The sequence below is a fragment of the Drosophila elegans genome, unplaced genomic scaffold (genome assembly GCF_018152505.1).
Source record: "Drosophila elegans isolate 14027-0461.03 unplaced genomic scaffold, ASM1815250v1 contig_520, whole genome shotgun sequence".
Lineage (NCBI taxonomy): Eukaryota > Metazoa > Arthropoda > Insecta > Diptera > Drosophilidae > Drosophila > Drosophila elegans.
Window position 1 is genome coordinate 809,935 of NW_024545903.1, and position 27,225 is coordinate 837,159.

General features: G+C 40.9%; 4 protein-coding genes across 4 annotated transcripts in view; 2 read left to right on the forward strand and 2 right to left on the reverse strand.

The window, feature by feature from the left end:
• LOC108135379 overlaps positions 1-7,519 on the forward strand; it is a 47,651-nt gene extending 40,132 nt beyond the window's left edge. The window contains 5 exon segments of the mRNA XM_041709828.1: positions 181-927; positions 2,628-2,927; positions 3,559-3,962; positions 5,497-5,644; positions 5,647-7,519. Coding sequence (XP_041565762.1) covers positions 181-927; positions 2,628-2,927; positions 3,559-3,962; positions 5,497-5,644; positions 5,647-6,176 — 2,129 coding nt within the window. The 3' untranslated portion in view covers positions 6,177-7,519.
• A 1,064-nt stretch (positions 7,520-8,583) lies between these two features.
• On the reverse strand, positions 8,584-12,585 carry LOC108135361 (RNA polymerase-associated protein CTR9 homolog). The gene is made up of 5 exons (XM_017256052.2): positions 12,455-12,585; positions 10,851-12,406; positions 10,065-10,281; positions 9,544-10,001; positions 8,584-9,479 (listed from the first exon to the last, which is right to left on the reverse strand). Exons 1-5 carry the CDS (start codon positions 12,566-12,568, stop codon positions 8,759-8,761), a joined length of 3,066 nt encoding a protein of 1,021 aa, XP_017111541.1. The 5' UTR covers positions 12,569-12,585; the 3' UTR covers positions 8,584-8,758.
• Positions 12,586-13,537: 952 nt separating this feature from the next.
• Positions 13,538-14,205, forward strand: LOC108135371 (cuticle protein 16.5). The gene is made up of 2 exons (XM_017256060.2): positions 13,538-13,628; positions 13,833-14,205. The coding sequence occupies exons 1-2, from the start codon at positions 13,623-13,625 to the stop codon at positions 14,118-14,120; spliced, it is 294 nt and encodes a 97-aa protein (XP_017111549.1). The 5' UTR covers positions 13,538-13,622; the 3' UTR covers positions 14,121-14,205.
• Positions 14,206-19,710: 5,505 nt separating this feature from the next.
• Positions 19,711-20,052, reverse strand: LOC108135360. Its single transcript, XM_017256051.1, is given in 4 exon segments — positions 19,711-19,785; positions 19,787-19,821; positions 19,884-19,961; positions 20,019-20,052. Coding segments are annotated over 4 exon segments (222 nt in total).
• Between the last annotated feature and the right edge of the window lie 7,173 nt (positions 20,053-27,225).

A 27,225-nucleotide genomic window follows, 5' to 3' on the forward strand; every position in this document is an offset into this window, starting at 1 on the left:
GCAATAACACGTTTCCTATAAATATGTTGGTTTAAACTTACCTATAACGACAAGAATATATTAATCTTACTGTTAAAAGAATTTAGGACCTGACAACTTATCTTTTAAAATTATAATTTATTTCTATTTTGTAATTATCAAATTTATAAAATTTCTTCCTGTGCATCCCTCCCCCTTCAGATCCGCCCGTTTGCAAGTCGGAGTCGACGATTATACGTGCCGCACTGAAGCAGACAATCAACATCACCTGCGAGGTGGACGCGAATCCACTCGATAATCTAAATTACAAGTGGCACTTCAACAACTCGCTGGAGAGCCTCATCGAGCTGCCCCAACTGGGAGGCGGTGCTCCGCTGATGCTGGCCTCCGGGTCGGATTTGAACGGATATTATCAGCGGAGCAAGCGGAAGCACTCGCACGGAGTGCAGCAGAGGCTGCTCCACGGAAGACATGGCCGCATGGCTGCCGTGCGCTTCGAGGACGAGGACGAGTACGGTGAGTTCGAGGAGTACGGCGAGGAGGGACAGGGTCAGGGACAGGGACAACCCTTCACCCAGATGGTCTACTCCAACATGGTGCACAAGAACCACGTGGAGAACAGCAAGCAGCCGCAACGGAAGCAGCTGCCCCAGCAGCAGCAGCAAATGTCATCCGGCGGCTCCCCCAGCGACGGCCACTACAGCTCCTCCTCCTCATCCTCCTCCAGCGGAGTCCTCCAGCTGGCGGAGCGCAAGCGCCTGGCCGCCCTGCACAAGCAGCATCACCGAGGAGGCGTGGTCACGCCCCCGACCACCACCTCGCCCCCGCCGCTGAACAACGTGTACAGTTACCATGTGGAGAGCTACGAGAGCTTCGGCGCCATTTCCTGCGTGGCCAGCAGTCCGATGGGCCACAGTCCGCCCTGCTGGTATCACATCCAGCCGGCAGGTGAGTGCTTCCCCGACGGGCCAAGCCCAGTCGGGAGATAAAGAAATCGGGAAAGGAGGCGGGCAATCTGATAGAAGGGCGGAACTGGCGATACCCTTTCTTCATCTGGGGGTTACGTACTTGCCAATGAACTAACTAAAATATCAAAGTAAATAAATAAAAAATCTACAATTATGTATTTCATGTTTTAAGGACACAGCTAAGAAAAACAATTTAATAAAATTATAAAATAACATTTGCTTAAAACAACTTTAAAAAAATTAATTTATTGTGAGGAGTTTTTAAGAGTTTTACTCATATTATAGTATTGTTATAGTCGATAACTTATTAAACTCAAAGTCTGAATAACACAATCGTTTGTTAAATTATAAAACAAAACTCTTCATGTGATATCTAAAAGAACAAAAGCGTTAAAAAATTAAGATTTTAATTCATATAATATCATTGTTCTTAGTTAAATAAAGTAATCGCACTCAAACCTATTACTTATTTAACTAAAAATATATATTAGTCCGACCACCTTGTACAATTCTGTTGATAGCATAACTGAGGAAGTTTGGCTTATTAATTGTTTCTAAAATTTTGATCAAGTTATTACAAATTAAAAATTGCTTTCTAAAAAATCAGTAGCGCACTATTGATGCTATATTAAATCCGTTTAAGTGATAAAAAATGCAAAGTTGTTGTAATGGATAATTGTATTAAACCATTTCCCTAACAACAAGTTGTAAAGCGTCTCGCCGGACCTCGACTTCCCTCCTTTCAAAAGGGTATGGGAAAAAATTCAATTAATTTCACATCGAGGCGGCGGGCAACAGCGAACGGCAAACGATAAACGGCAAACATGTTGACTCGATTCGGTGCTGGCCTGGTCAGTAGATAATTGTGGCACGCAGCACGTACGCACGGATACCGGCGAGTGAATCTCTGCACGTTATTTACATTTGGCCGGTAGCTGAGTGAAGTTGCCTGCCAGGCGGCAATTTCACGCATTGCCCCCCGCCTGTCCGACGGTTGTCAAGGGGTAAAAAGGGGGGAGGGGCTTACGGGGGGCCCAAAGACAGCTACAGCATACACTTGTCCTGTCCGTCCGGCAATCGTCCGGTTTCGTCCCTGACAGCAATAAAAGCCATGTTTACCAACGCCATCTGCATGTTTGCCTTCCTGATGCTGCCGCCGTGGCCGCTACTGTTGCAACTACTGCAATCTGTGTGCGGCCCGATAATCTGATAATCAAATGCAATAAATTGCCAGGGTACATCATTTATTTATAAAGCCTCCGCTGGCCATGGCCCGAAAACATGCGGCAATTTTGGTGCGTGGACACTGTACAACAGCTTCAAAGGCCTTCAGTTAGAGTGTTGCTGGATCTAGGACAATGGTTGAACTAATTGTTTTGAACGAACACCGTTTTATTGAAGTATATATAGAGAACTTTTAAATTTTTTGACTAATAAAGCGTTAAAGCGTTTAAAACTTTTTTTTAATTGCCAGACCTTTTATAACACTTAACAAGGTCGATGACGGAAATTAAATTTAAAAAATAAGTATTTTTGAAAATGAATTGAAATGTAGCGTCAATTAAATAGGTGCACTAACTTCAATTTATAGACCGATAAAACACATAAGACTTATTTTTTCTAACCAGAATATAAACAAAATGTGACAAAACCAATATCCACAATTTTACCATACTTTAGACCTTCCCGAACCGGTGAAGAACTGCACGGCCTTCAATGCCACGGCCAACTCACTGCAGATTCAGTGCATCCCTGGCTACGACGGTGGCATCCCGCAGCACTTTCACGCCCAGATTTACGATGAACTGAACCGCCAGATCCTATATAATGCGTCGTACAAGTACCCGGAGTTCACGGTGAAGCGGCTGCCCAGCGACTCCGTGTTCGTCATCCGGATAACGGCGGTGAATGCGCAGGGGCCGAGCAAGGTGGCATATCGCCTGCGAGGACGTACACTTTCGGCACCGTTGTTGAGGACAGGTGAGTGCACACGGCAGAAAGAGTTGTAATTTCAGCCATTTTTTGAAGTTCAGTGCCATTTTTGTGGGGAATTGTTTGTTAAATCCAATTAAATCCAAGTAAATCCAATTATATCCAATTATAAACTTAAAACTAAATTAGGTACATGTCCTTAGAAATCATAAGATCAAGAATACGTGAAATCTTGGGTTTCTTTTTTTCTTATGTTTTTGAAATAATTGGTTAATATGGAAGAAAATCATAATTTACAAGTATTAAAAAAAAATTCCTATTTTTATTTTATTAAATTAACGAAAATCTAAATTTAGTCAACTTCCAAAGCGACGCCAAATTATAAATCAAAACAATTGTTTAAACGGATCTTTTGTTTTTCTGTTAACTAGAGTAATCGAAGGTTACAGTTTGAATATTTGATTTACCTCAATTATTATTATAAATATATTTCACTCCCTATATTAGTAATTTTTCCATAAATGTGCATATAAATTTTATCAACCACTTTTTTAACCACCAATTTAATTGGTCTTGTCGACCGAGCGCAACACTTTCGCCAATTTTCATTGTTCTACGGTTGTGCACGGTTTGTCATTTAAATTTTCACATTTTCCCCGCATTTTCGCAATTTCCACAGCCTCGTCAACGGCGGTGCTGGTGCAACTTACGCCCCTGCTGGGCGCCCTGGTGGGCGTGATTGCCACACTCATACTGGTGGCCATTTGCGTGGTGATCGTTATCAAATTCCGCAGCAAGCGGGGCGGCAGGCGCCACGGGAACGGGGCCGATGCGACCACCACGGAGGCGGACAAGGGCAGCGCGGAGCCCCTGTCCCGCAACATGGGCAGCCACTCCAGCCTCGAGGACAAAAACCCGGATGTGGTGCCCCAGGAGGCCAACAGCGAGGACGAGTTCCATCAGGAGGAGAAGGCCTTCGACCGATTGAATATGGAATCGCAGCGGATTTTGTACACCCCGCCGACGCGGATTAACACCGCCTCCCCGCCACCGCCCTCGCTGTCGCCCACATTTGGCAAACAGGTGAATATCATTGTCTGTTCGATGTTACGACGTCTGATTCCCCCGATTAAATGTTTATTATTCTGAGAAGCTATTTAAAAGTGGTGTCTACTTTTTGGCTATTGTTTTATAAGATTATCAAAATAATAGACATCTTTTAGGGGCTCAAAATGAGATGGGAATTTTAGAAAGAAAATATACATTTGTTAGCTAATTCGCATAATGTGATTTGTAAGGAAGGTACAAAAAATACTTGTCACCAAAAATTATTATTAAACATATGCTTAAAATGCTTTGAGAGAACATATAAACACGTCTTTAGCAGGATCATTTGAGCTACACATCAGAAAATTGAGTTTTTATCGAAAACAGTAACTAGTTAGTAATCTGTTTAGTTATGATTTTGCTTACACATTAGTCCTTGGACTAGTTATGTAAAAAAATACATGACAAATTGAAATTTGTTAATTGTAATATCAATATCTCATTTAATTTGTACAGAAAATTCCTACGATTTATGCATGTACAAGCAAACAAAAACAAATGTTGTATAATTTCTTCGACGAGGGTATGGCAAGGTTACCTAAAACATTGTTTTATCTTTGCCGCCAATTAGCCAGAAACCGTAAATAAATTACACAAATTAGTTTCGTTGTTTTCCGCACCAACAACAAGTTGTTGGCCCACCGAAAACTTTTCCTTAGTGTCCATATTCAGTGCACTTTTGCTTAAATTTTTATCATTGTTTGGCTTTCTTTTTTGCTGTTCGAGGTCTGATGGACGAGAGCGGCATCAAATTTTGATGAGGAAAATGCTTTGCCTGCCAGTCGTCGTCAGCAAAAGTTCAAAAATGTTTGGCTTTTTGTTCAGCTTGGCTTTTTGTAATTTTCGGTTGGTCTGTCACTCTGAGTCGAGAGTTTCTAACAAGCTCATTAGAAGTTCTTGGTGTTTGTGTGGGTCAGTTTATGAACTTTTCGATTAGAAATTAGAAATTGTTTTTGTCAGCTTTCGTCATAAATGTAGCATCAAAAATGTTGAGGGAAATTTTCATCAAAGTTTTAGAGTAAATATTACATATCACAAAAAAAGAGCTAATTACAAGGAAAATCAAGTTGGGAAAAAGTGATTAAATTTTTTTTAAATATTTTTTACTGCTATTTAATTTCAGTACTTATGCAAGCTAAATGTATGGAAGTTTAAGGCTGAAATTACTATTAACGTGGTTTTTAACTATTAAGTTTGTGGATTGAATAAATTGAAATCAGTGAACTACTGCAAATGAGTAGACATTTATATTAAAGTTAATTCGTATTATTTAATCAATGTTTTAACTGCAAGTTACTACTATGTATTACTACTAATTAATTTTAAAAATAAATTCTGAAAATAACTATTGCCTATGAAAGTTATAATAATTATAATCAGTACATTTAAATTATTGAAAATACACCAGTTTTAGGATTAATTTCTCAACACGTTTATACATTTTGTATTGGTAGTTTATTAAACTATTAAATATTTGATCACCTATATTCGTTGTGCTCTTTTTCTGCAGTACGGTGAACTCTCGCTAACCACGAACCCTGCCTTCAGCCTGTACAACACGCCCCAGCGGGCACCTGCCGTTCAGCGACCCGTTTACACCGCCCCGCCGCCCCTTCTGTCCACAAGGACGCCCCCCAACATCTACACCCGCATTCCGGGTAGGGGGGTGGTGGGGGCGCAGTAACGGTCGCGGCGGCCGGGACCGGCGGCTATCACCTGCCGGCGTACGAGACCAGGACCTCGCCCACCTCCCCGTACGGATCCACCACCACCTGCACGATGCCCCTGCTGGGCGGCCAGTCCAACGGATCGCTGCAGACCAACGCCAGCGGGCTGGGGGGCGGGGCCCTGGGGGGCGTAGGGGCGTGCAACACCCTGCCCCATCCGGGAAGTCTGCACGTGGGCGGCATTTCGGCGGCCCTGACCAGCTCGGTGACCAGCGGCAACATCACCATCGGGGCGGCCCAGTCGCTGCTGACCTCGCCGCGCTCCCAGACGGCCACCTACAGCACCACCCTGGGGGTGGGCGGGGTACAGGCCCCGCTCCTGATGAGCGGTGGCGGGAACTACGAGACGGTGAGCTCCTGAGAGTTAGCCAAAGAGGACATCAAGTGTCAGATCGTGTGCATTGGTGGGAGCAGTACGTGCACCACCACATCTCTGGGCGCCGAACGCACCACCATCGTCTAAAGAACTATGACGATGGACTGAAGATTAGTCGACGAGGTAACTGAATCCCAAAATCTGTATTATAGTAGTTAAGCTGCATCAAAAACGCGACAAGACTTCCACACACAAAGAGCAGCAGGAGCAGATGGAAAACTAAGTTAAAAATCAGATGTATAGATATAGCCTATGTGTACTGGATTAGCATTGTTTTTGAACCCGACTAAAGTGTAAACTGAAACCACAAAGGAAAGCATTTATTTAGCTTACTACTGTACCACACGAATCTGTCTTTGGGCGCAAAAAAAAACGAATAGGGAGTGGAATACTTCAGTGAACAAAGGAGCTATGCTTGTGAAATTAACGAAAAACTAGTTTAAACTTCAAACTAAGAGATTTACTGAATCGCAACTAGTTAAGCCATAGATGTGTATATATGTAACTTAATTTAGGATCAGGTCAGCTAATACTTAATCTAGTTTAACGACTTAGCCACTTAATGTAGCCTAAACTAAATTGAACTTAGTTAGTCACATTGCGAATCTACGAAAAGACTATCCCCCTGATCATATTTATGATAAAATTACAGAATTTAATGGCATATCTCTATATCGACACAATACATATAGCACGAAAAAGCAGCAGCAACCAACAAAGGAATCTGAAATAGACGCAAACTATATATATTATAAATGATACGTACGATACGACACAATACGATACAATACGATATGGTGTGGAATGAAATGAGTTATACTTGTATATGTGAATCGAATCATATTTTTTGTTAAATGTGTAATGAAATTTTATACGCATCTGTTGTCGAGAACTTTATCTATATAATACGAATATCTAAAAGATCTGTATGTATCCATGATTATATCGCGCGCAAAAAACAAAATAAAAACAAAAGTTCAATGTGTCTCCGCCACCACCTGCCCAAGGAAAAGCTCCATTTCCAATTCAACGTAGTTGCTCTAAGGCCGAACTAAAAGTTTTCCCGTTTAAAGATTCTTTCTCCGATCACGATCACACCCCGCCCACCATAAAAAGAACCCAACATGCAAAGTGCTTCTTTAATGACAAAATCAAATTGAATTGTGACTCGAATTATAAATTGAAAAAAAAAAAAAACGAAAAATGAAAAACTTAAGATTGAAATTTAATTTTGGTTTAGACTTAGCAGCTAAGGACTTTCGACTCTACAAATATAAACATAGGTATATATATATATATATTTTCTTAATTAATCTTTGGTTTGTAAGCGAATTGAATATTTATTTTCCATGCGAACATTATTACTTTTCGTTTAGTTATCTTTATTGTAAAGCAAATGAAAACTTAATATTGCAAATGAGCAAAAACAAGTGAAAATAAGTGAACAAAAAATAAAGAATGAAAATGTGTATAAAACTCTACAGTTTTTGTGATTATTACAACAAAGAGTGGGTAAAAATTTGCAGCAAAATCAAAACTGAATATTCTGTGAGCTGAAAAACGGAAAGTGCTTGCTCAAAAATTAAAAATCCTTGACCAAAAAACGTTCTGGCTTCCTCGGCAGTGAGGTTTTCGAGCATGTGAGCTCGGACAGCTTGTTTTCCCTGATTTATTTGGAAATATTTTTCATAACTTGTGGCAGTGGGGGGGTGGCCAAAGTATACAGACACCCACCCGTAAAAATCCCATTTCACCACAGGACATGAGTCGTGTACGCATATTTGTCCTTTTGGCAGGACACGCAATACACTTTTGGAATTAATTAACGCAACCCCAGAAGCAGCCCGAAAACCACTCAACCACCCAGAGCCCACACTCAAACCATCGACCGAACACCAAAAAGAAAACAAAGCAACGACATGTGTGAGTGGCTGTGGAGTGGCGCAGGAAGGCTGGCTGGATGGATGGATGGATGGATGGATGAATGGATGAATTTGGGTGCTTGTTGTTTGTCCACATCCTGCGGCGAAACTTGTCACAGACTAATTTCGTGTCTCAGCTCATAAATTGATATTAATGAGCCGCCGCCGCCGCCCCGTCTCCCGATCATTTTTCGCGTTTGCCTAACGAATATTTAACTTTCGCTTCAGCACAGTTCGACTGCCTTCGTTTTGGCTCGGTTCGTTAGATTCCCTGACAGTTACAAAGTGGCAGTCAAGTAGATGGGTAATTCGAGCAGGACACCAATGGCCTGCGGCTCCTCCGACATGAGTTGGCATTCAAATGAACATGTGTGCTCTTTTGGGTGGGAAGCAAATTTTTTGCTCCACTTCCCCGAGGAAAACTGACACATCGAATGAATCATTTGTGTTTGCCACAGGAAAACTCGGTCAGACATCCACGAAGTAAATGTGTAAATTCATTAGCAACATTTTGGGTGATAATCAACTTAAAAGGGTAAGAATAAAGCACCGTCGAATTGAAAACTATGATGTGCGTGATGAGTGTTTTATTGTTTTAATGTGCTTTGTATTATATGTGATAAAATATGGATAGAATATGGATTCCCTTAAAAATGTTCTTAAAGATAGCCACACTCTGTTGATATTTAATTCCTTTGTCTAGATTTATTTGGCACTGGCCTGAACTTTCTTCTCCAAATTCTCCATTCATTCAAATTCGCTGTAAGTGGGACTACCATTTTCTTGGGCGTTTGTGAAATTTTCCATTTCGCTGTGTTCCCTTAGGCGGTCTTGTATATTTTCGATCTCCTCGGGTTCCCCATCATCATTTAATTCCATCTCAGAATCTGATTGAAGATTCTGCTCCAGAGTTCTACCGCTTTCCAAATTCACAATTTGGCCAGCTTCCACTTCACTGTCGTCATCGTCTGTGTCTATAAACTCCTTTGTCTTGCACTTCTTGGCCGACTTATTTTCTTTGATCGTAGTTCTCTTTCGGGATTTCTGGGCAGTTTTCTTTTTGAACTGATCGTCAGAGTTTTGCTCCCCGTCTGCATCCACATTCTTCCGATTTTTCTGGCCACGTCCTTTGCCCATCGTCGACTCCTTTTTGGCCAGTTCAGACTGTAGAGGGGCTTTCATAATTTGTTTGGTTCGTTCTAGGATTTCTTTGCGCTTGGCTATCTGATTCTCTCGGAGAACGCGCTCCTCCTCCTGCCGCTGAATACGCTGCTCCTCTAGTTGCTGCTGGTGGGCCAGGAAACGCTGCTCCTGCAGACGAATGCGGTCCACATTGGACAACTCTAAGTTACCCACACGCTGGAGCTCTTCGGGTAAATCAGCTAAAAGATCCTCGCAATCTTGCCACCCTTTGGCACAAGCGCTCACCGAAATGGCCGTTGCGTTTTGGTATAGATGGTAAAAATACCTGAAAAATATATTTGTTATGATATTTGTATATATTTGCAATGTAAAATGTTCTTTGTACTTACTTATGGGCTACTTTGAGCTCGAGTTCCGCCCTCTTGAGATCATTCGATCCGGGTCGGGGAAGGATAAAGACTTGGTCTGCATCCTTTTTGATGATCAGTGCCAGATTAAACATTAAAGAAGGATCGTGTGGGGCCAAGTGTCGGGCTTTGAGTAACCACATCTTAGCCTCGCGGGCTTTTCCCTCGCCATATAGGGCTCTGGCTAGATAGTGCATTACCTCCACACAGTTTTCCGGCAGACAGTCCTGCAGGCATTGCTTGTAAGTCTGACTGGCTAGCTTGAATTGACCAAGTTCCAAAGCAATGTGAGCTGAGTTTAGGATAGCGGGGGGACACTCATTCCCAGCCTCGATGATATGCCTGAAGATAGCCCCACCTTCGGACAGGTTATTGCAACTACTTAGGGCGGCCCCAATGCCATTGGCTGCCCACAAGTTCCGCGGACTGCGATTAAGAACCTGGAAATTAAAATTTCGCTGGTAATTACCATATGAAAACAGTTTTTCGTTAGCTAATCCTACCTTCCCGTAATAACTTAAGGCTCTTTTCTGCTGTCTCTTGGCTGAGGACAAATCTCCTCTAGTCAAGGCACTGTGAATCATTTTAAGACAAAAATTTCCCAGAGCCACCATGGCGTAGGTATCCTTGACTTGCGTGCAGTTGCGCAAAATCGAATTGTAATTTACTATAGCATGTTTGCTAAGATTCAACTTCATATAGCAGTCTGCCATAAAAATCCTACAATAATTGGAACTCAAATAATTTGTTAATGAGTTTACTTAAACAATTTAAAATATATTGTGTTCTGTGAAAATAATCATAGTCAATGAATAAAAAACTTTTCTTAAATAAATAAAACAGAAAAATAATAAATAATAAAATATTAGAGAAGTTATAATTTTTCCCCCTTATTTTTGTAATGTTCCGATTGTTTCCATGGGAGCTGTATTATAAAATCGTCCGATTTTGATCGAATTTTAACCGTAATTCCAAAATAAAAGATTACTACATATATTGTTTTTGGTCTCGAAAACATAGTTTTAAAATAAGAAGGCCACTGCCGGAAAATTAACGAGTAATTTTATTGATCTTAAACTGACATGACTGAACGGACTGACGGACATGGCTAGATCGTCTCGCCTGTTGTTCCCGAGCAAGAATATATGTACTTTATAGAGTCAAAAACGCTTCATGTTAGTGTTTACTCTACGAGTAATAGGAACATAGTTAGGGCATTTTTTAAAATTAATAGTGTTTGTTCTGTACGATGATTATTTTTTTTTTTAAATCAATAGTTTTTGACCCACCTGGCTGCAAGACTATCGTTGTCCGCGTTAAGGACATCCTTAAAGTATTCGCTAGCTACGGTCAGTTTATTCTGCTGCATCGCCATCACACCTAGTCTCAAATAGCAGTCGTAATAGCTTGGATAGTCATTGATTATGTTCTTGTAGGCAGTCTCGGCCAGGTCATACTTGTGTAGTTCTTCCAGAATCCGGGCACGGTTGAATCGCATGGTGAGCAAATTGGTGACCATGTGATCCCCACCCTTGATGCCACACTGGAAAATGGCCTTGTCGAGGGTGTTGAGAGCAACCTGTGGCATTTTGGCCTGCATCTGAGTGGCTGCCAGGTTATTGAGCCACTCGATCTGGATTGCTTGTCCCAACTCGGTGCTAATCTGTATAGCCTGACTGTAGGCAGTGCTGGCCTGCTCCCAGAGCTGCATTTGCTCACATGCAAATGCCAGAGTCAGTCTGCTGTCTATATCATGGCGAGCGGAGCCCGACTTCACCACCTTGAACAGCATATTAAGGGCTTTATCGATTTGTCCTGGAGTTGTTTCCTGCAGATAGATTTTGGCCAGCAGCAGCATTGCCCTGTTCTCATTGGGCTGGAATTCGACGAATATTTCCAAGTTGATCTTGGCCTTATCGATTTTCCCGTCCCTTAAAAGCATTTGGGCCAGACCCATGCGGGGCAGCACATATCCCTCAGGTGCTAGTCTCACGGACAGTTGGTAGAACTCCATGGCCTGATCGAACTGCTTGGTGGCATGGAAAGTCCTGGCAATCTGGAAGCAGTTCTGCGACTGCAACTGCGGAATGTCGGTGCGCTTGTAGGCATTTCCGGCCAGAACCAAGACCTTTTCGTAGTCCCTGACATAATAGAAATGCGTGGCGAGGATACTCATAACCACCGCTTGGCGGTTGTTCATTTCGAAGGTCGCACACAACAGATTTATGCCCTCTTGAGTGGACTCCTTCTCGAGCTGGTTGAGTTTTAGTAGGGCCATGCCGACCAGAGCACTCTGACATCGGCTATTGTGTACCAGAGCCAGTTCGAACGATCGACGGGCTTTATCCAGTTCACCCATGTTGCGGAAACAGTGCCCTATACCGACGCGGACGTCCGCTGGTCCTCGGGGCTGGGCCATTAAGATACTTTTAAAGAAACCCAGCGACGGAATGTAGTCCTGACGGTTGAAGGCCAAACAAGCGCGTCCAGCCAGGGCCATAATGTTGTCCGATTTTTCTCTGATTACGGAAACAAACTGCGCATCGGCGTCTTGGGCTCTGCCAGCGGATAACATCAGGGCGAATCCCTTAACCACTTGGAGGCTGCGATCGTTAGGTCGCTGCATCCCATCTAGCATGCTGAGAATATTCGTTACCTTGGCCTGCAAGACCGTTCGCCGGTTGCCCAACTCCTTGTTGGCCTGCCTGGTGAAGTGGGCTGCGAGCAGAATATAAGCCCTGGTCAGGTCGTCTTTATAGCCCGCGTACAGCGTTTGGCATTTTTTGATGCCAGTCTCTAGAATCCCCACAAAACTGTCCCACTGGTGTTTGGAGTAGCTAGCGAGCTAGGACAAATGTTAGATATATAATTGACAAGTTGCTTAAGAACTCACAGCTTTATCAATGCAAGTGCCCAGCAACATTTCATCCATGGAAGAAGCATTTAAAACTTCTGGTGAATTACTGTCCATTGGCACTTGCAGCACTTCCGTTTTTTTAAAAGCCATCTTCTAAAAACGATTTGAAGGAACAATTAGTTTTCACTGACAAATCCTAGGGTTACCAAACTCTATACATACATCGGTATATTAAAATGACACGATATTTGTTCAAACTAAAAAAAGGTTTGCCTGAAAGTTTCAAGGGTAGCATAACATTTAACAACACTTTTTTCACACTTTTTTATTTTTTAGTTATCTTTTGAAAGACAGCAGAATTGCACTTAAACTGGATTTTTCAACATATACGAAAATGAACTACCTTTTTTGTACCTTACCTTTATTTTCTCTAATACTATGTACCTTATCTAGGTCCCAAAAATAGCACAATTGCCAACACTGTTGGTAAACTATCTTAATTGTCCTCCATTTTGTAATTATAACCGCTATTTTCTTTATAGCCAAGCCTATATTTTCCTATACTATTGTTAAAAACTTCGTTTTATTTAATGTTTGTTAAAAATGCAATGCTTAAAACAGATTTTAAAAATAAACTAATAAACTTTGAGAATAATCTTTTATTACCCTCAAGAATTCGATCAATAGCCCGCTCAATGTCAATGCCAGGGCTACAATTGAAAATCACTTTGATGACGCAAGTTACAATGATTGCTATCCCCACTTACGCTTTCAGTTTGAGCGTAATTATTTCATGATTCCGCTTTGACTCGATTTTCGTTTAGCCCGATTATAAAAGCATTTTGCTGGCGTTTTTTGCTTGTCACCAAACTTGACCCAAAAGGTGCAAAGGCGCAAACAATCAAGCTGCCATTGCTGTCAGTCCGTCACTCGATGTGCCCCACCTGCCCCTTGGGCCAATTGTCGCTTTGTTGGCGGAGTGTAAAAATAAACAAACATTCGGTTGAACAATACTAATCCATTCGATATGGGTTGCCCGGATTAGCTACCAATTTCACATCCGCGTGTAGTAGGGAACTTGTTCTTTTGGTCTCCGGTCTCTGGGGGTATAAATACTTGGCTTCGACTTGAGAACAGCATCAGTCAACGCACTTCCAATTCTTGAGAACGTTCGTCGAACACAAGCAAAAAAAAAACAATCAATATGAAAGTAAGTGAAGCTTGTATAAAAATATCCTTTTGCCTCTTAAAAGTCAAAATAATCTAATCTAATTAACTAATCTAATTATCAATTGAACAGAAAACTTATACTCAAAAATGGTGTTTCCAAATTTAATTACAAAAATGTTCAAGTTACAAAATTTTTTGTTTTTTTAATATATTTTTTACCATTATCTTTATTTTTTCCCTGTAGTTCCTCATCTGCTTGGCTCTCTTCATCGCCGCCGCCCAGGCTCATGTTGTGGCCCCCGCTGTCGCCACCTATGCCGCTGCTCCGGCCCTGACTTACGCCGCAGCCGCTCCTGTGGCCACCTATTCCGCCGCCATCCCCCGCGCCTACTCCGCCTACGCCGCTCCATCCGTTTACGCCGCCCCCTCCGTCTACTCCGCCCCCTCCGTCTACTCCTCCTACGTGGCCTCGCCCTCCGTGTACTCCGCCTACGCCGCCCCCGCCGTCGTCTCCACTCTGCTCAAGAAGTAAAGTGTGCCGATCGATCACATAATTCCCGTACGTCCCTAGTTTTGTAAACGATTTTCCATGAAATAAAGCTGTGAATTTTCAAAAACTAAATGGATTTCATTGATTAAAACCTTTTACAATTGGTAAATTAAAATTTTTTAATAAGCTTGTCATTCATAGACATCACTACTCCAATGAAATTACGGACTTAAGCGACAAGAATTAGTTAATTAAGTATGAAAGACTTCACTTAGGTGCAAATAAATAGATTTATTAAGGAGAAAAAAATAGTCAAAAGCAATAAATTGTTTATAGAACACCAGTATCTGACATGTTTTGGACTTAAGTTATGCATTTATGTCATGACAGGGAAACTCTCTTCTTTACTTCAAGAGTTTTTTTGATTTTTCATAAAAACTAATAAACAAAAATAAAAAATTTTAAAATCTTCTTGGTCAAGCAATCAGGTAACTAAATAACAGCGATGAATAAAGTGTTTTTATATTTGAAATTTATTAAAATTAAAAACATTTTGGCTCAATAGAACTCATATAATAATGCATTCAATTACAAAATTGTGTTATATTTCTTATATGATAGCATCCAGGGGTTAAGCCAGCACAGCCTGTTTTTATTCCATTCTGAGCCAATGAAGTTGACAGAACCTTGTGAATTCGTTGGTCCTGCTCAACACTCGCACACCTGACAGCCTGCAAGGTGTTTAAGGTTAATTCGCTGGCACACATATTTTATTTAAACCTGGTTGCTGGCTCAGTTTAGACCCTGGCATGTGGCTCATGTTATGGCATCCGCCCGCCCGTTAATGTTATGCAAATGAATTACGACTCGACTGGGCTAGGACTGTGTCGTGCCCAGGCACGTGGTTGGCACACACTCATACACTCACACACTCGCAGCCAGGAACATATAATCCCCAATATGGGCGGCCCATAAACATGGACCACAAGCAGGACTTTGGGCTTTGAGACTCCTGGAGTTGAGCACTGTTCCGAGCGCCCAAGTAAATTTATTGATTGTTTCGTAATGCACTTAGCCCGGCTAAATCCTTTTATGCCGGGAAAAAGTGCTCCCTTTTTCGATACACTTCCGACAGACGATTATGCAGAACAACAAAAGTTTTCCCCGCTACATTTCCGGGGAAAAGTTTAGCCTAAATCACTTAGACCTCAGAGGAAAAACAAGTGTTGGCATGTCGAAAAATCAGAAGCCTGTGTGGGTGGGAAAACTTTAGAAAGTTTGGCAAAACAGCAACAAGCAGTAGTCAAAAGTTGTGAAATCTAGATACTATTTCAGCAACGAGTTCTCTGGCTCCCAGCTAAAAACCCTAAATAATTAATCAACAAATTACTAGAGCTTGTCCTGGTAAATATTTAATTAAACATTGGCCAATGACATTCTGGAAAATATACAAATTTAGCAGTCACCTCTTAAATACTATCTCTCAGTCATTGACTTGACAAATAAATTATTTAAAAGTCAACAGGCAAATTAGAGATTTAGATTTGTTTTTGGTGTTGAGTGGCAGAGGAAGGAAATTTTGCATAAATTATGGATGGGATGTATTGTTGGGCAATTAGTTGACCAGTGCAAACGAGTAAAGCGAGAGATTATTTATGTTACTGTTATGGAAAACAAACAAACAAATTGGCTAGAATAAGTCGGATGTAAAAGTAGACAGATTTTATATCGGTCCTATTGTGCATCGGCACTTCAGACGTCAGGCTCTTGTTGTTTCTGTGTTTTTTCAAATTTTTTATTTTAGACACGGACGTGACAATACTGGCACAAGTCACCATTGTCAATGGCATTTTCAAAGCAAGACAAAAGGAAACCAGGAGCGTTTCTCCCCACCAGATTCCCCATTTTCCTGCCACTTGAGACGCAGCCAAATGCCCCAGGACGTGTTTGATATGCACTCCATCCTGGCATGGGCTTAATTACAATGGGAAGGACAACAATACAACAATATTGTGTGCACACAAAATTTATAGCAAACGGTACCCTGCAGATGGAAGAACGGAATGAATATCGGATTATGTCTACTTGGTAAAAGCAGCTTTTCCCGTATTGTTCGTTTCGATTTGAATTGAAGCATCCTTTAAAATCCAGCAGAAATCAAGGGAATGAGACGGAAATGTAGATGGATGCATCGCCGCTGCATTATTATTTCATATTTCTTGGCGCTTTTGTGCTAGGACATTACACCCAATGCCATGGCAGCGGTGAAATTATCCTTTATCCTTTGAGTTTTCCAATCAGATGTTAGTTTAAAATCAAATAACAATATGATGAATTCAGGTTAACTAGATTGTTTAATTAGCTGAAAATGAAAATCCTAATCACCGATGCAATACATATTAAATACAGCTGCTTTAGACCTCGAAGTTAAGGGTCAAAAATCATTCCTATTCATCTGGCCTACAAACTTCATGCTTGCACACTTTTTGCCTAGTTCTAAAGACCTTAAATATGCAATGCATAATATATATATTGCTCTGACTTCAGTCCCACAGACTTTATGCTCAAATGGAACCGAATAACTATTTCATGGTAAAATCCATAAAATGAAAACTTTTGCTTTTCCGGACAGCTTTGTGTTTAAATTAATAAAACATTTAGCCAGTTTGAGTACAAGTACACTTTGCTGTGCAAACAAACTAAAATTAACTAAAAATGTTGAGAGTGGCTGCAGCAGCGGCAGAAACATTAAGCAAACAGCCCAAAAGTACGCTTCAACTTTGGGCATTACATAAATTCCACACACCACCAGTCACCCACTAACCAACACGCACCAAACGCACTACAAGCAAAGGCAACAAAAGCACATTAACGCTTAGATAGCAGGAAGAAAAGGGGGGAGGGGGCCAGGAAAAGAAGCTAGCAAACAACCATAACATTTATCACGAACACTTAAGTTGGCTGAAAGGGGAAGAGGCAGGAAAACCGGGGAAAGACGAGACAGGAGCAGAAGTTTTGGTGGGCGGTTTGTTAAATCAATTTGATAAACTGTCAATAATGGGAAATAATTTAATGCGCAGCATCCAAGTCAACCAGATGGAGGGAAAACTGGGGAACAGATTTCCCCCGACTCATCGTCATAAGCAATTATGATGAACTTGAGTTGGATTTTCCCTCTTTTTCCCCTCGATTTTCCCACATTTTCCTCATCATTCTGCTCCCTCTGTTTGCTATTAGCACTTGCTGAAGTCAGGACAAATTTTTGGTTACTTGGACAAGCGAAAGCCGAGATTTATCAAAGATATCACCGAGATGGACCAGTCAACAATAACGCAAAGTGTCAACAGAAGCGGCAAGGGGAAGACAACAAAGCCGGAAAAGGAGGCGGAAAACCGGGGAAAAGTGACGGAGGAAAAGCAGATGAAGATGCTTAAGCAAAGCGGGCAGATAACAACGGCCAAAATGGCAACAGCAACACTGGGGAGAAAACTGTTCCGGAATTGCGTACTACCAATCTTAATATTGGGTCAGGAAAACCGCCAAAACTATAAGTTTTTCGCCACATACAAAATATTATATGACTTACATGGTAATATTTTTTGAATGGTTGAGACTTTGCCGCAAAAAATAGTGTGCCAACTTAAGCGTTAAAAGTGCTTTGAATATAATGAAGTTAAATAAGAAAACAATTCATTAATTAATTCATTTGGATTAAATTTTTATCTGGCTACTCCTCAAAATGTCCAGGCAGTTATTTTTTATTGGGTAATTTTATTTCAATCGAATGAAACGAGATAAAAAGCCAAATTAAAAAAATAATTAAACCAGTTTAATATTAGCAAATGAAATCTTAAAAAATTAGGCAGTTACACTTTTGATGGGTTTTAAAAATACAATCTTAAAGAGTTAGATGAAAAAGAAAGGTTTTTATATTCAAAGCTCACAAAGACGCCAAATGACATGTTTACAATTTAATTGTTATTTGAAATCGAAGATTCAGCTTGTTTCAGGAATTTTTCTCTCAGTTTCAGGAACATATTGTGTAATCCTTTTTCCCAGTGAGCTTTGACAGAATTGTTCAGAGATTTCTATAGGTGCTGGAGATTGGGGGAGGCTACAGCCCTATATAGAAGAGGGCTGGGGAATGGGGTGACGACACTGACGATGTCTGTGCGTGCGTGCCCGAATCCTTTTGTGCGGGCTGTTGGAAACGACCTTCATAAAACAAACACGCCGATAATGAGTGAACAGTCGTAGGTTTCCCCGAAAGCAAAGGGTCTGAATCTGAAAACCAGGACGAGGAAGGAGTATCACATTTGGTGCCAGGCCACGAAGTGGAGCTACCATTTCGACTGTGTCTACGAGTCTCAATTGAACGAATTTCCCGGGTTCCTTTGTGAGTGCAACTAACTGGGCGATAATCGGCATTTGATTTGGTGCCGTCGAAAACTTTTCTCAAGAGTTTACCTCTGTCCCAGCCCCGGTTATTCCCCGGTTTTCCCCAATTTTCCACACTTTTCCGCATTTCCCCTTGCGACAGCTGATTGTGAAGTCAACTCTAGTTTGGCTCTGGCCTGAGTTATGTGATAAGGGCTTTGTCGAGGCCTTCGGCAAATCGATTTCGGTCTGGCGAAATTTTAAAGGTTGAGAATTGAGAAAGAGGGAGATTTCGGTGGCGAATGTTAATGATGTGTGCCACCGTAAATGGGTTACGGATAATTGTTGCGGCTTACGTTTTCAGTTTGCTTGGGGAAAATGGGTCGAATGGGGACTATTATAATTCGTTCTCTATAAGGGTGTTTAAAGTTTACAAATTTATGGTAGTTTATTTATAAATGGAAAAGAAAAATGTAATGCCTTTAAATTTTTTCAATGTAATAGAAATATGTATAAATGAATGCTAGCAGGTAGCTTGAAAATTATACATAGACTCCTGTTTACTGAAAAAAACGCTTATTATTAACATGATTAAGGATTCAGTTGAGTTCAAAGGTTCTTTTTCACCTTTAACCTTTCTCCGCTTTAATCTAATAATTATTTCGCATTTTTTGAGATTCCTTTCAGATCTTTCTCCTTGTAAAACTCTTTTTCTCTTTGCCCGAGCAACATTAAGCCAGTTAAGGAGCGGAAGTCATGTTAGCTCCGGCCTGCCACGCCCGTCTGACAGAACGCCCCCGCTCTTTTCTGCCCACCTGCTAAATTTGCATAAAAGATGCTTTTCACTTTGCCAGCCAAAGAAATGAGAGCTCAGCCTGCAAATATCTCAGGACGGTTGCCTTCGCTTTTGTTGTGTTGGTTGCCTGGCAGCCAAGGGAAATAAAATATTTTTTTGGCAAAGGAAAAAGCAGGAGAAAATGTAAACTAAACGGCAAGAAGCGCACGAGGGAGACACGCGAAAAAAAGGGAAATAGCAACACATGGAATTTTCCGTTTTTGTTGGGTTTCATTTTTGTTTTTCTGTTGTCGTGTGGAATTAACTTAGCGGAAGCGGAAATGGAAAATGGAAATGAAAGCTGCTGCACAGGGGCATATGGCCAGTGTCAAGGCTCAAGGATGTTCGCCGACAGCTGTTCGCCCCTTCATTCTCCTTTTGGCCATCTCCTTTGTGATGGAGTTTTCCTGCATTTTCCGGCTAATCATACACTGATAGCAGACTGCCTTGCTGCTGCTCGACGTCATCTCGGGTTGTGTGCGAGTGCGGTCACAAAAATTTGCCAGTAATTGCAGCAGTAAATGATGAGAGCTGGCCAGTAAAAATACGTATTTTGTTAGTCAAATGCATCCCGTTTTTATTGAATAGCTCACTCAAACAGCTGAGCATCAGCCACGTTAAGGTGGCTATCACCATCATCAGATTGTTATGGGCTTGTTCTTCCGGGGCCACTAAACGAGAATCACTTATCACTTATATAGATGGAGCTGAAGAGTTAATGTCCGTACCTCCCGGAGCTGTAAAGTTCTCACAGCTGGTCATTGTCTATAAAAACTTTACTGTTTCGCTGTATAGTTCGTCTAGTACTGACTCTCATTCACTTTACTTTACTGTGCCAGCTCAACTGGGTTCTCTGGAGAAGCTGTTTTTCTATCTTTGGCTAAGCGTTTATCACTTATGTGAATTGGTCAGAGAAAAGTACAAAACCACTTGGCGATTTAGAAGTCATATGATTTTTATTTCATATTGATTCATAGGCATTTATGAGGGCTTAGAATACTGATAAGGTTTTGGATTAAGTAAAATTTGATAAGCTATCATATATTTTTTTTGTTTGCCAAACTTTGTCTCCATTTCACTTTCAATTGCATGTATCGATACAATTTCATTGATACATCTATTTATAGTGGCTCTTACCTCATTCAACCACCTAACCTCGTAATTCCCTCCCCCTCCCCTTCCCCTTCACACCCGCCCCTGCCATCAACAATTGTAACTGTTATTGAAGGCGTTGCTCTTTATCATTTGCCGCATTGCATGACTTGAGCTAGTATATCAATATCAGGGAAGCACCTTTTCCCAATTCCACCCCTCTTTTCAGAAAACTTTCGCTGCCTTTGACACGCCGAAACAAAGGAAACTGGCAGAACCACTAATAAAAGCCAAACTTGCATTTATGGCCAAAACAAACAAATATTATTGACGAAATTATTGCCGGCGCCCAAAACAAAATGCAAAGAATATAAAATGTTCGTTTTTGTTGTTCACTTCGTGACGTTTTTCTAGGGTAAAACGGTGGCAGTCTGATGGCAAATCAAGTGCAATCCTTGCCTTGAATCCCGCCGCCATCGGTTTTGGCCAATATCTGCCACTTTGGCGTATGAAATCCGCATTATTGTGCAGTACACCTCTATGTTTTTTAGGATTTCCGCCCTTGACAAGCCCGGAATATCCGGCGGATGCGAGTTTTGGTTTCCGGTTGCGGCAAAAACTAGATTTTGAAAAAGAAACCAAACAAATAGAACCAAGAAGAAAACTTATAATAAATGCATGTTGGAATAAAAATTCAAAAAAGTTGCATTAGCTTTGACTACTTGATTTCTTTGTGTTTTGGTGAATAAAATATACCTATCACATATGATATTAAAATGTTTCAAAAATGGTGAGCACTGGACCAGTTCAACAAAGGACAACAACCATTGAAAAGCTCAGACAAATGCTTACTTATGTTGTTACACATTAGCCCCAATTTGTGACACTCCTTTCAATGGGCATGTCGAGGACATCAAGGGAATGATGTCAAAGAATCATTTCACTTATTATTAGCAATTTCGTAATTGTATTCAGGAATCTTTCCCTCGGGAATACGTCCTCTTCAGTTTCCCAACAAGCTCTCTGGGGAGAATGAAATGGAGCAAATCACGATGCAAAAGGCAAGTAAAAGGAGGGCAGAAGTGGGTTTCCGTTCCGTATAAAGAAAGCCACATAAATGTTTCCTTTCTACAGTTCTTCCAGCTTCACCATTTTCCCCTCCCTCGATTTTTTTTTCTCTTTTCAATGAATGATGAATGCTTGATATCTCTCAGTCTCCGTTCTTACATTTTCTTTGAGTGTGTGGAAGTCGTAATGAAATTAAATATTTAAGCTCGCAATGCTTGAATGGGCTAGGGGAAAATGAGAGGAAAAGCGGAAAAGTACTGGAAAAAGGACACACAAAGCGCACCCATAACTTTGTGCCTTATGTTTCACAACATGCTGTGGTTTTGGTCCCTTTGAATTGCGTGGCTTTGGATTAGGATTTGGATTAGGGATGCGCACCACTTCAGACAATAAAAAGTGCAACTGCAACATTTGCAGCTGCCACCGGCGGATTAAGCCAACTACTGCGGCATTACAAAACGCTGCCAACGTCATCATAATCAACTTTTCCCCAGACACTGGCTTTTTCTCCCTGTTTCGAAGGCTTTCGGAACGTGCTGACACCTCGGAAAAGTTGCCAACTTCCACTGTCGATTATTGGCTGTCAAATCAGAATTTATTTTGGCAATGCATTCGATTCGGCATTTTTCAGCAGACCATTGCAAGGTGTTCTGGTGTGAGGTGGCGCAAACACGTCTAAAAGTCGAAACTGGAAAAACTTTTTTGTTTGCGAAGTAAAGAGTGTTTTAGTGGAGCTACAAATGTTTTGGGAAGTTTAGATGAAGTGATTTAGCAAGTTTAAGAATAGGTTTATACTTAGAACTTGAAGAATTACATAATTATCTGACTTAGTCTATTGGCATGCAAAACCTTCAAGTCACTATGATAATTTTACCAATGAACTTCACAGGAATTAATAATAGAAAACTGAGCTATTATAATATGCTACTCCTCTGAACCTTAAATTCTGTGAAACTCTGCGATAAATTACGTAATGCCCCATACTACATAAATAGCAAACGCATTCGAGCGGCAATGCAACAATTTTTAATTACCATTTAGGCGCTTCAACGAGCATTACAGACAGGCAAAAAAAATAAATAGATAGGGGAAATTGCTGGCAGCACTTTGGTCTCGACTTTTTCAGCATTTTTCCCTTGCCAAGCGTTTAAAAAAAATTAAAAGCAATGAAAGAAAAGTCAGAAAAAGGCAAAATACAGTGAAAACGTTAAAAGGAGAAAAACAAACGCCAGGGAAATTAAGTCAATGTCCTGCGGGTTCAGTTGCGTTTTGGATAAATGTAATTAACCTTTGGGACCGCGAACACTGAGATGGGTCTGTCAACTAAAAGAGAAAAAGGACAACAGATGCGAAAAGCCAGATTATTTGGTGTAAATGATGGGTTAACATATTTGCGCCATTTTCCTGATATCGCTAAACACACAAGGGGTAGCAAGATTTAGTTGCTACTCGAAGACATTCATCACTTTAAATAGACCACGAACCACATCATTAGTGCAGTCGCCTTGCAAATTAATTACAATCGAATTGAAAGGTGGAAAACTCAGGGGCACAGCTGGGTGGGAAAATGGGTGGGTGGGAAGGCACACAACGAGTATCAATGGAGGACAAGCTGAGAGCCAAGAAACCCCAAAATCCAAAGTCAAAGTTCCGTGAGATTTTGGCCAACAATGAAGCCCCGTTGTAATTACCTTCGCACACATACACACACACAGGCACACAAGCACACTAGCACACTGGCACACTGATAAAGACGGTCACACACACATAATTAACTCGATAATGAGGACAAAACCCGTAGCCACACGTACAGTCAAGCCCAGAAAACCCAAACCCCACCCAAGTTGTCGCAAATGTATGTAATGGCGTGTTACAGTTGTTGTTCCTGCGGTTAGCCAGGGGGCACTGGAGGGTTAAGGGGTACGCATTGGGTTGAGGGGCAGGGCACCCCCATTCCTATTGGGTTTTGTTTGCCACGATAATGACTTCCGCTTCGACAGAGCCGAGGATGACAGAGCCGGAATTTGTAATTGCTCCTAAGCGTTTGCCATTCTCGATCTCAATTTCCAGCGTTTGCCTTTGATTTTGCTGCCCCAAAAGGAAAAACTCACCAGTTAGCACCCCTCTCGCCATTTTGCACACATATCCTGGAATGTGCCTTTGTGTTTTTGGCTTGGCTTAAAATTTATACGCATTTGACCCGAATGTCGTTGTGCACAAGGAAAGCCGTCTGAATGCGAAAATAGGTGTGAAAAACTATGCAGGAAAATTGCGGGCCAGAAAATTGGTTTGATGGGGACACTACAAAGTGTTTGCTATGCTAATTCCTGAAAGGGAAGAATTATATTTAGCACTTGCTGCAATTGTCGGAACCAGTTGGAAATGGCAAATTAGAAATTGTCTTGATATATATTTACTTCTTAAATAGCAACATACAATGGGCTAATTGCAAGGAAACGCAGATAAGAAATGTATTTTGAATACTATAAATTTCTTTGTTAAACAAGTAAGTACAATGTAAGAAAACACATTACACGATTACATTTTGTTCATGCTGATTCTTAGAACACAAAGTATTAGTTTTATATATATTTTTTTCAGTTGTTCTGTAGTAAATGAAATTAATTTCACTTCTAAATATTTTTTAATTTGATGAGAGATTGTTTCAAATGCTATCATATATAGTTTTTCTGAGGAACTCGAGAATTACTAATTAATGTATTTAGACAGGTGCTTTACAAACACAAAATAAACCAATCATTTATTTCTTAAATAAAGCTTAAATATCCATAACAAAGTTGAGAGCCCCCTCAATTTCCGACAACACTCATTTATTTTCACTTAATTTCTTTCCATTCGAAAACAGAAATAATAAGCACAATCCCTTAGGAGAGTCAGGAATATTTCATGATTAAAGGCAATTGAATTTCACATTACCATAGTCGAGTTAATTCCTCTGGAGATGGCCAAGATACAGAATGGCAAAACCTCTACCATTTATCGCAGTTTACATTCCAATTGCCATTTGCCAGCGGTGGCTAAAAGGAGAGGGAAAGACGAGCGGACCCCGTTTGATTGCGGTAAAATGCTAATTAACGGAGCAATGCTCCAGTTTGGGGAAAAACTTTAACCCATTGACAAATGACTACCCGTCTGGGCTGCGGCAAGGCGGTCTGAACTGAACAACTCTTTGGCGCATTTCCTTAAAGTTTCCAGCAAACTCTTTAACGTGGCCCAAATGTTAATAAGCGCATTACGTATACGCCGCCAGTGACCGCGATCTGTGCCGACCTGCCCCGGGAATTTTCGGTCTTAAATTCATATCAAAATATATATATTAAATATTCTCTTACACTGGAATCGGCGCTGCTACTGCTTTGCTTTAATATTTATAGCAAAGTCCCTGGAGGACGAAATGGCTTTTGTGCGCGCTCTCTCTATTTGTGAAATTTAAGCACGAAAAAGGTTCGCATATTAAATGCCACGGTCTGAGCAGCGAGTTATCTGTCCGTCTGCCTTTGGGGAACTGTATGGCTGTATGGCTCTAAACTTGTTGGTTCCATTGGGGGATTCGGTTTGGTTGGGTAATTTGTGGAGTGCCGGGCTGCGTGGGAGAAACCAAACCGAACCAAAGTGAACAGAACAGGGGAGCGATTTCAATTGGCTGCGGATGGATTTAATAAAAGGTGGCGGGGGCAGATTAGGTGTTTGCCCTCCTCGATAAAGTAACCACTGTGCTTACACAGTAATCTTAGCTTGAGCTCCATTAGATATGGTTTTAATGCTCTAAGGTTTTAAGCCACCGCTTATCGTTCGTTTCTCAGGATAATTATTATAACGAAGTTGGGGGCATTTTGAGGAATATTTAGCAAGAAAAATAACAATTTCTTAAAATGTCTAAGCCAATGTATGTGACTAAAGATATCTTTAAAAGTTTCATTAGTTTCTTAGTATCAGTGTTAGTATCATTAATAACAAAAAGGGGCGGACTGAAAATGCCAATCTCTTTAAGGGATATCCATGGAATGCCATTTAAGTTTTTGTTTGGAGAAATGACAAGCGAAACATTCCTTTTGGCTACATAAGCCCTCGAAACTAACATATATGTACTAACCATGCTATTCCATTCCACTTTCCTGTGTTTATTTTATAGTTCATTCAAATTGCCATTGCCAAAGCCCTTCGGTGCAAATTAATTACATCCTTTTTCCATGTCTCTCCCCCCCCACAACCATCTTTCCGCGTCGGTGTGTGTCAGCACTCGATAAGTGCATTGATCACACAGACATCTATATAGCTCATCCGCCCCGTTAGCCCGCCCCCCTTTTGCATTTGACTCAATTGCAATTACAGCGCGAGGGAAAGGGGGAGGGGTATGGCGTATGGGAGCTTGCATATTTCATAGTAGCTACGCATAAGTGTCACTTGTCAAAACACATTTTCCACACCTACCCCGCTTTTCCTTTCGGCCAGAGGCAAAAAAGCATATTTCAAGTGCGCCACTTCATGTGCGTCAAACAGAATGTCGGAGCGAGATGGCACAAACCCGTGCGAGCCAGAGGGAGAAAGCAACACACACACACACACTCACACGTCCACACACATTGCACCACCATCAAAAGCGAACCAAATAGTGAACACCGAACAGTGAACAGAACTGAAAAAGTGCTCAAGTCGAAAGCCCTCGAGTTGTTTTGCAACATTTGAACACGTCAAGTTTTTAAGGTCAACATGTCGCTGGCAGGCAGGCCAGACATTAGACATCAGACATGGCTAAAAGGCCGCGGGGGGTGAGAAAAAAAGGGGGTGGGGCAAAAGGGTTAGCCTGAAGGTGGCATGCGAAAAATATTAGTTGACCCACCACACGAATTGCCAGTTGCATTCGTAGCGATTGTTAAGGGACGACTGGACCATGTAATTGGTTTGCATTTTAAAATCCCTTCACTCTATGACTCTTACAATGTTTTTAATCTATTAAAAACAATGTCTTAAGAAGCATGACTCTATCTTTAAAAACACTAAATATCTTGAATTTACTATGATCATTAAGTACTAACTATCAGGGCCATCGCTCATCTAGATATTAATACTGTGAGTATATTATGGATATGTTACTTAATTAAAGGACAATCTTTTTTGGAGTAAGTGTTTTCATCGGTTATTATTACAGTCTTTTGTATAAGGGGGTTGCTTAAGTTTGGAACCTCTGATTTTTTTTTAATTATGACGGGACTCAAGTTTGGATGAGTTCGATGGTGAATGGTGTGTGTGTGTGCTAGCCAAATTGGAAATTTTTATAACTCAAAAAAAGTGTAGATAGTGTTTTTGTCCAATCAGGTGAATTTTATTTAATCGTGGGGGCTGTTTGTTGTTGTGTGATGCTCGAGCAGTGCGATGTGTGTTGTTGGTGTTCGTATTTTGATTCCAGGTGTTGCTCTTAGTAGTTTGGTTAATTATTGTTTTAACAAGGTCTTTTGTGCTTAGGGTTTGTGTGTATATAAGTGTCAGCATTAATGTTTACCTTTCTGTTACAGTTTCCTGAGGTGCAAAGTATTTTAGTTTTGCTAAAAAGCATCACTTTTAATCAAATGAATTATCCTGCAAAAACCAACTTTGTGTAAACTCATTGATATTGTTATTAGCAAATAAAATCTTCCATAAATTTTCTTTAGCATGATTTAACTTTCCAGTGGTTTATTTTCTAAAATAAAAAATAGTTATTTATTGATACATTTGTCTCCAGAAGCTGATACATATCAATGAAAAAGTATAAAA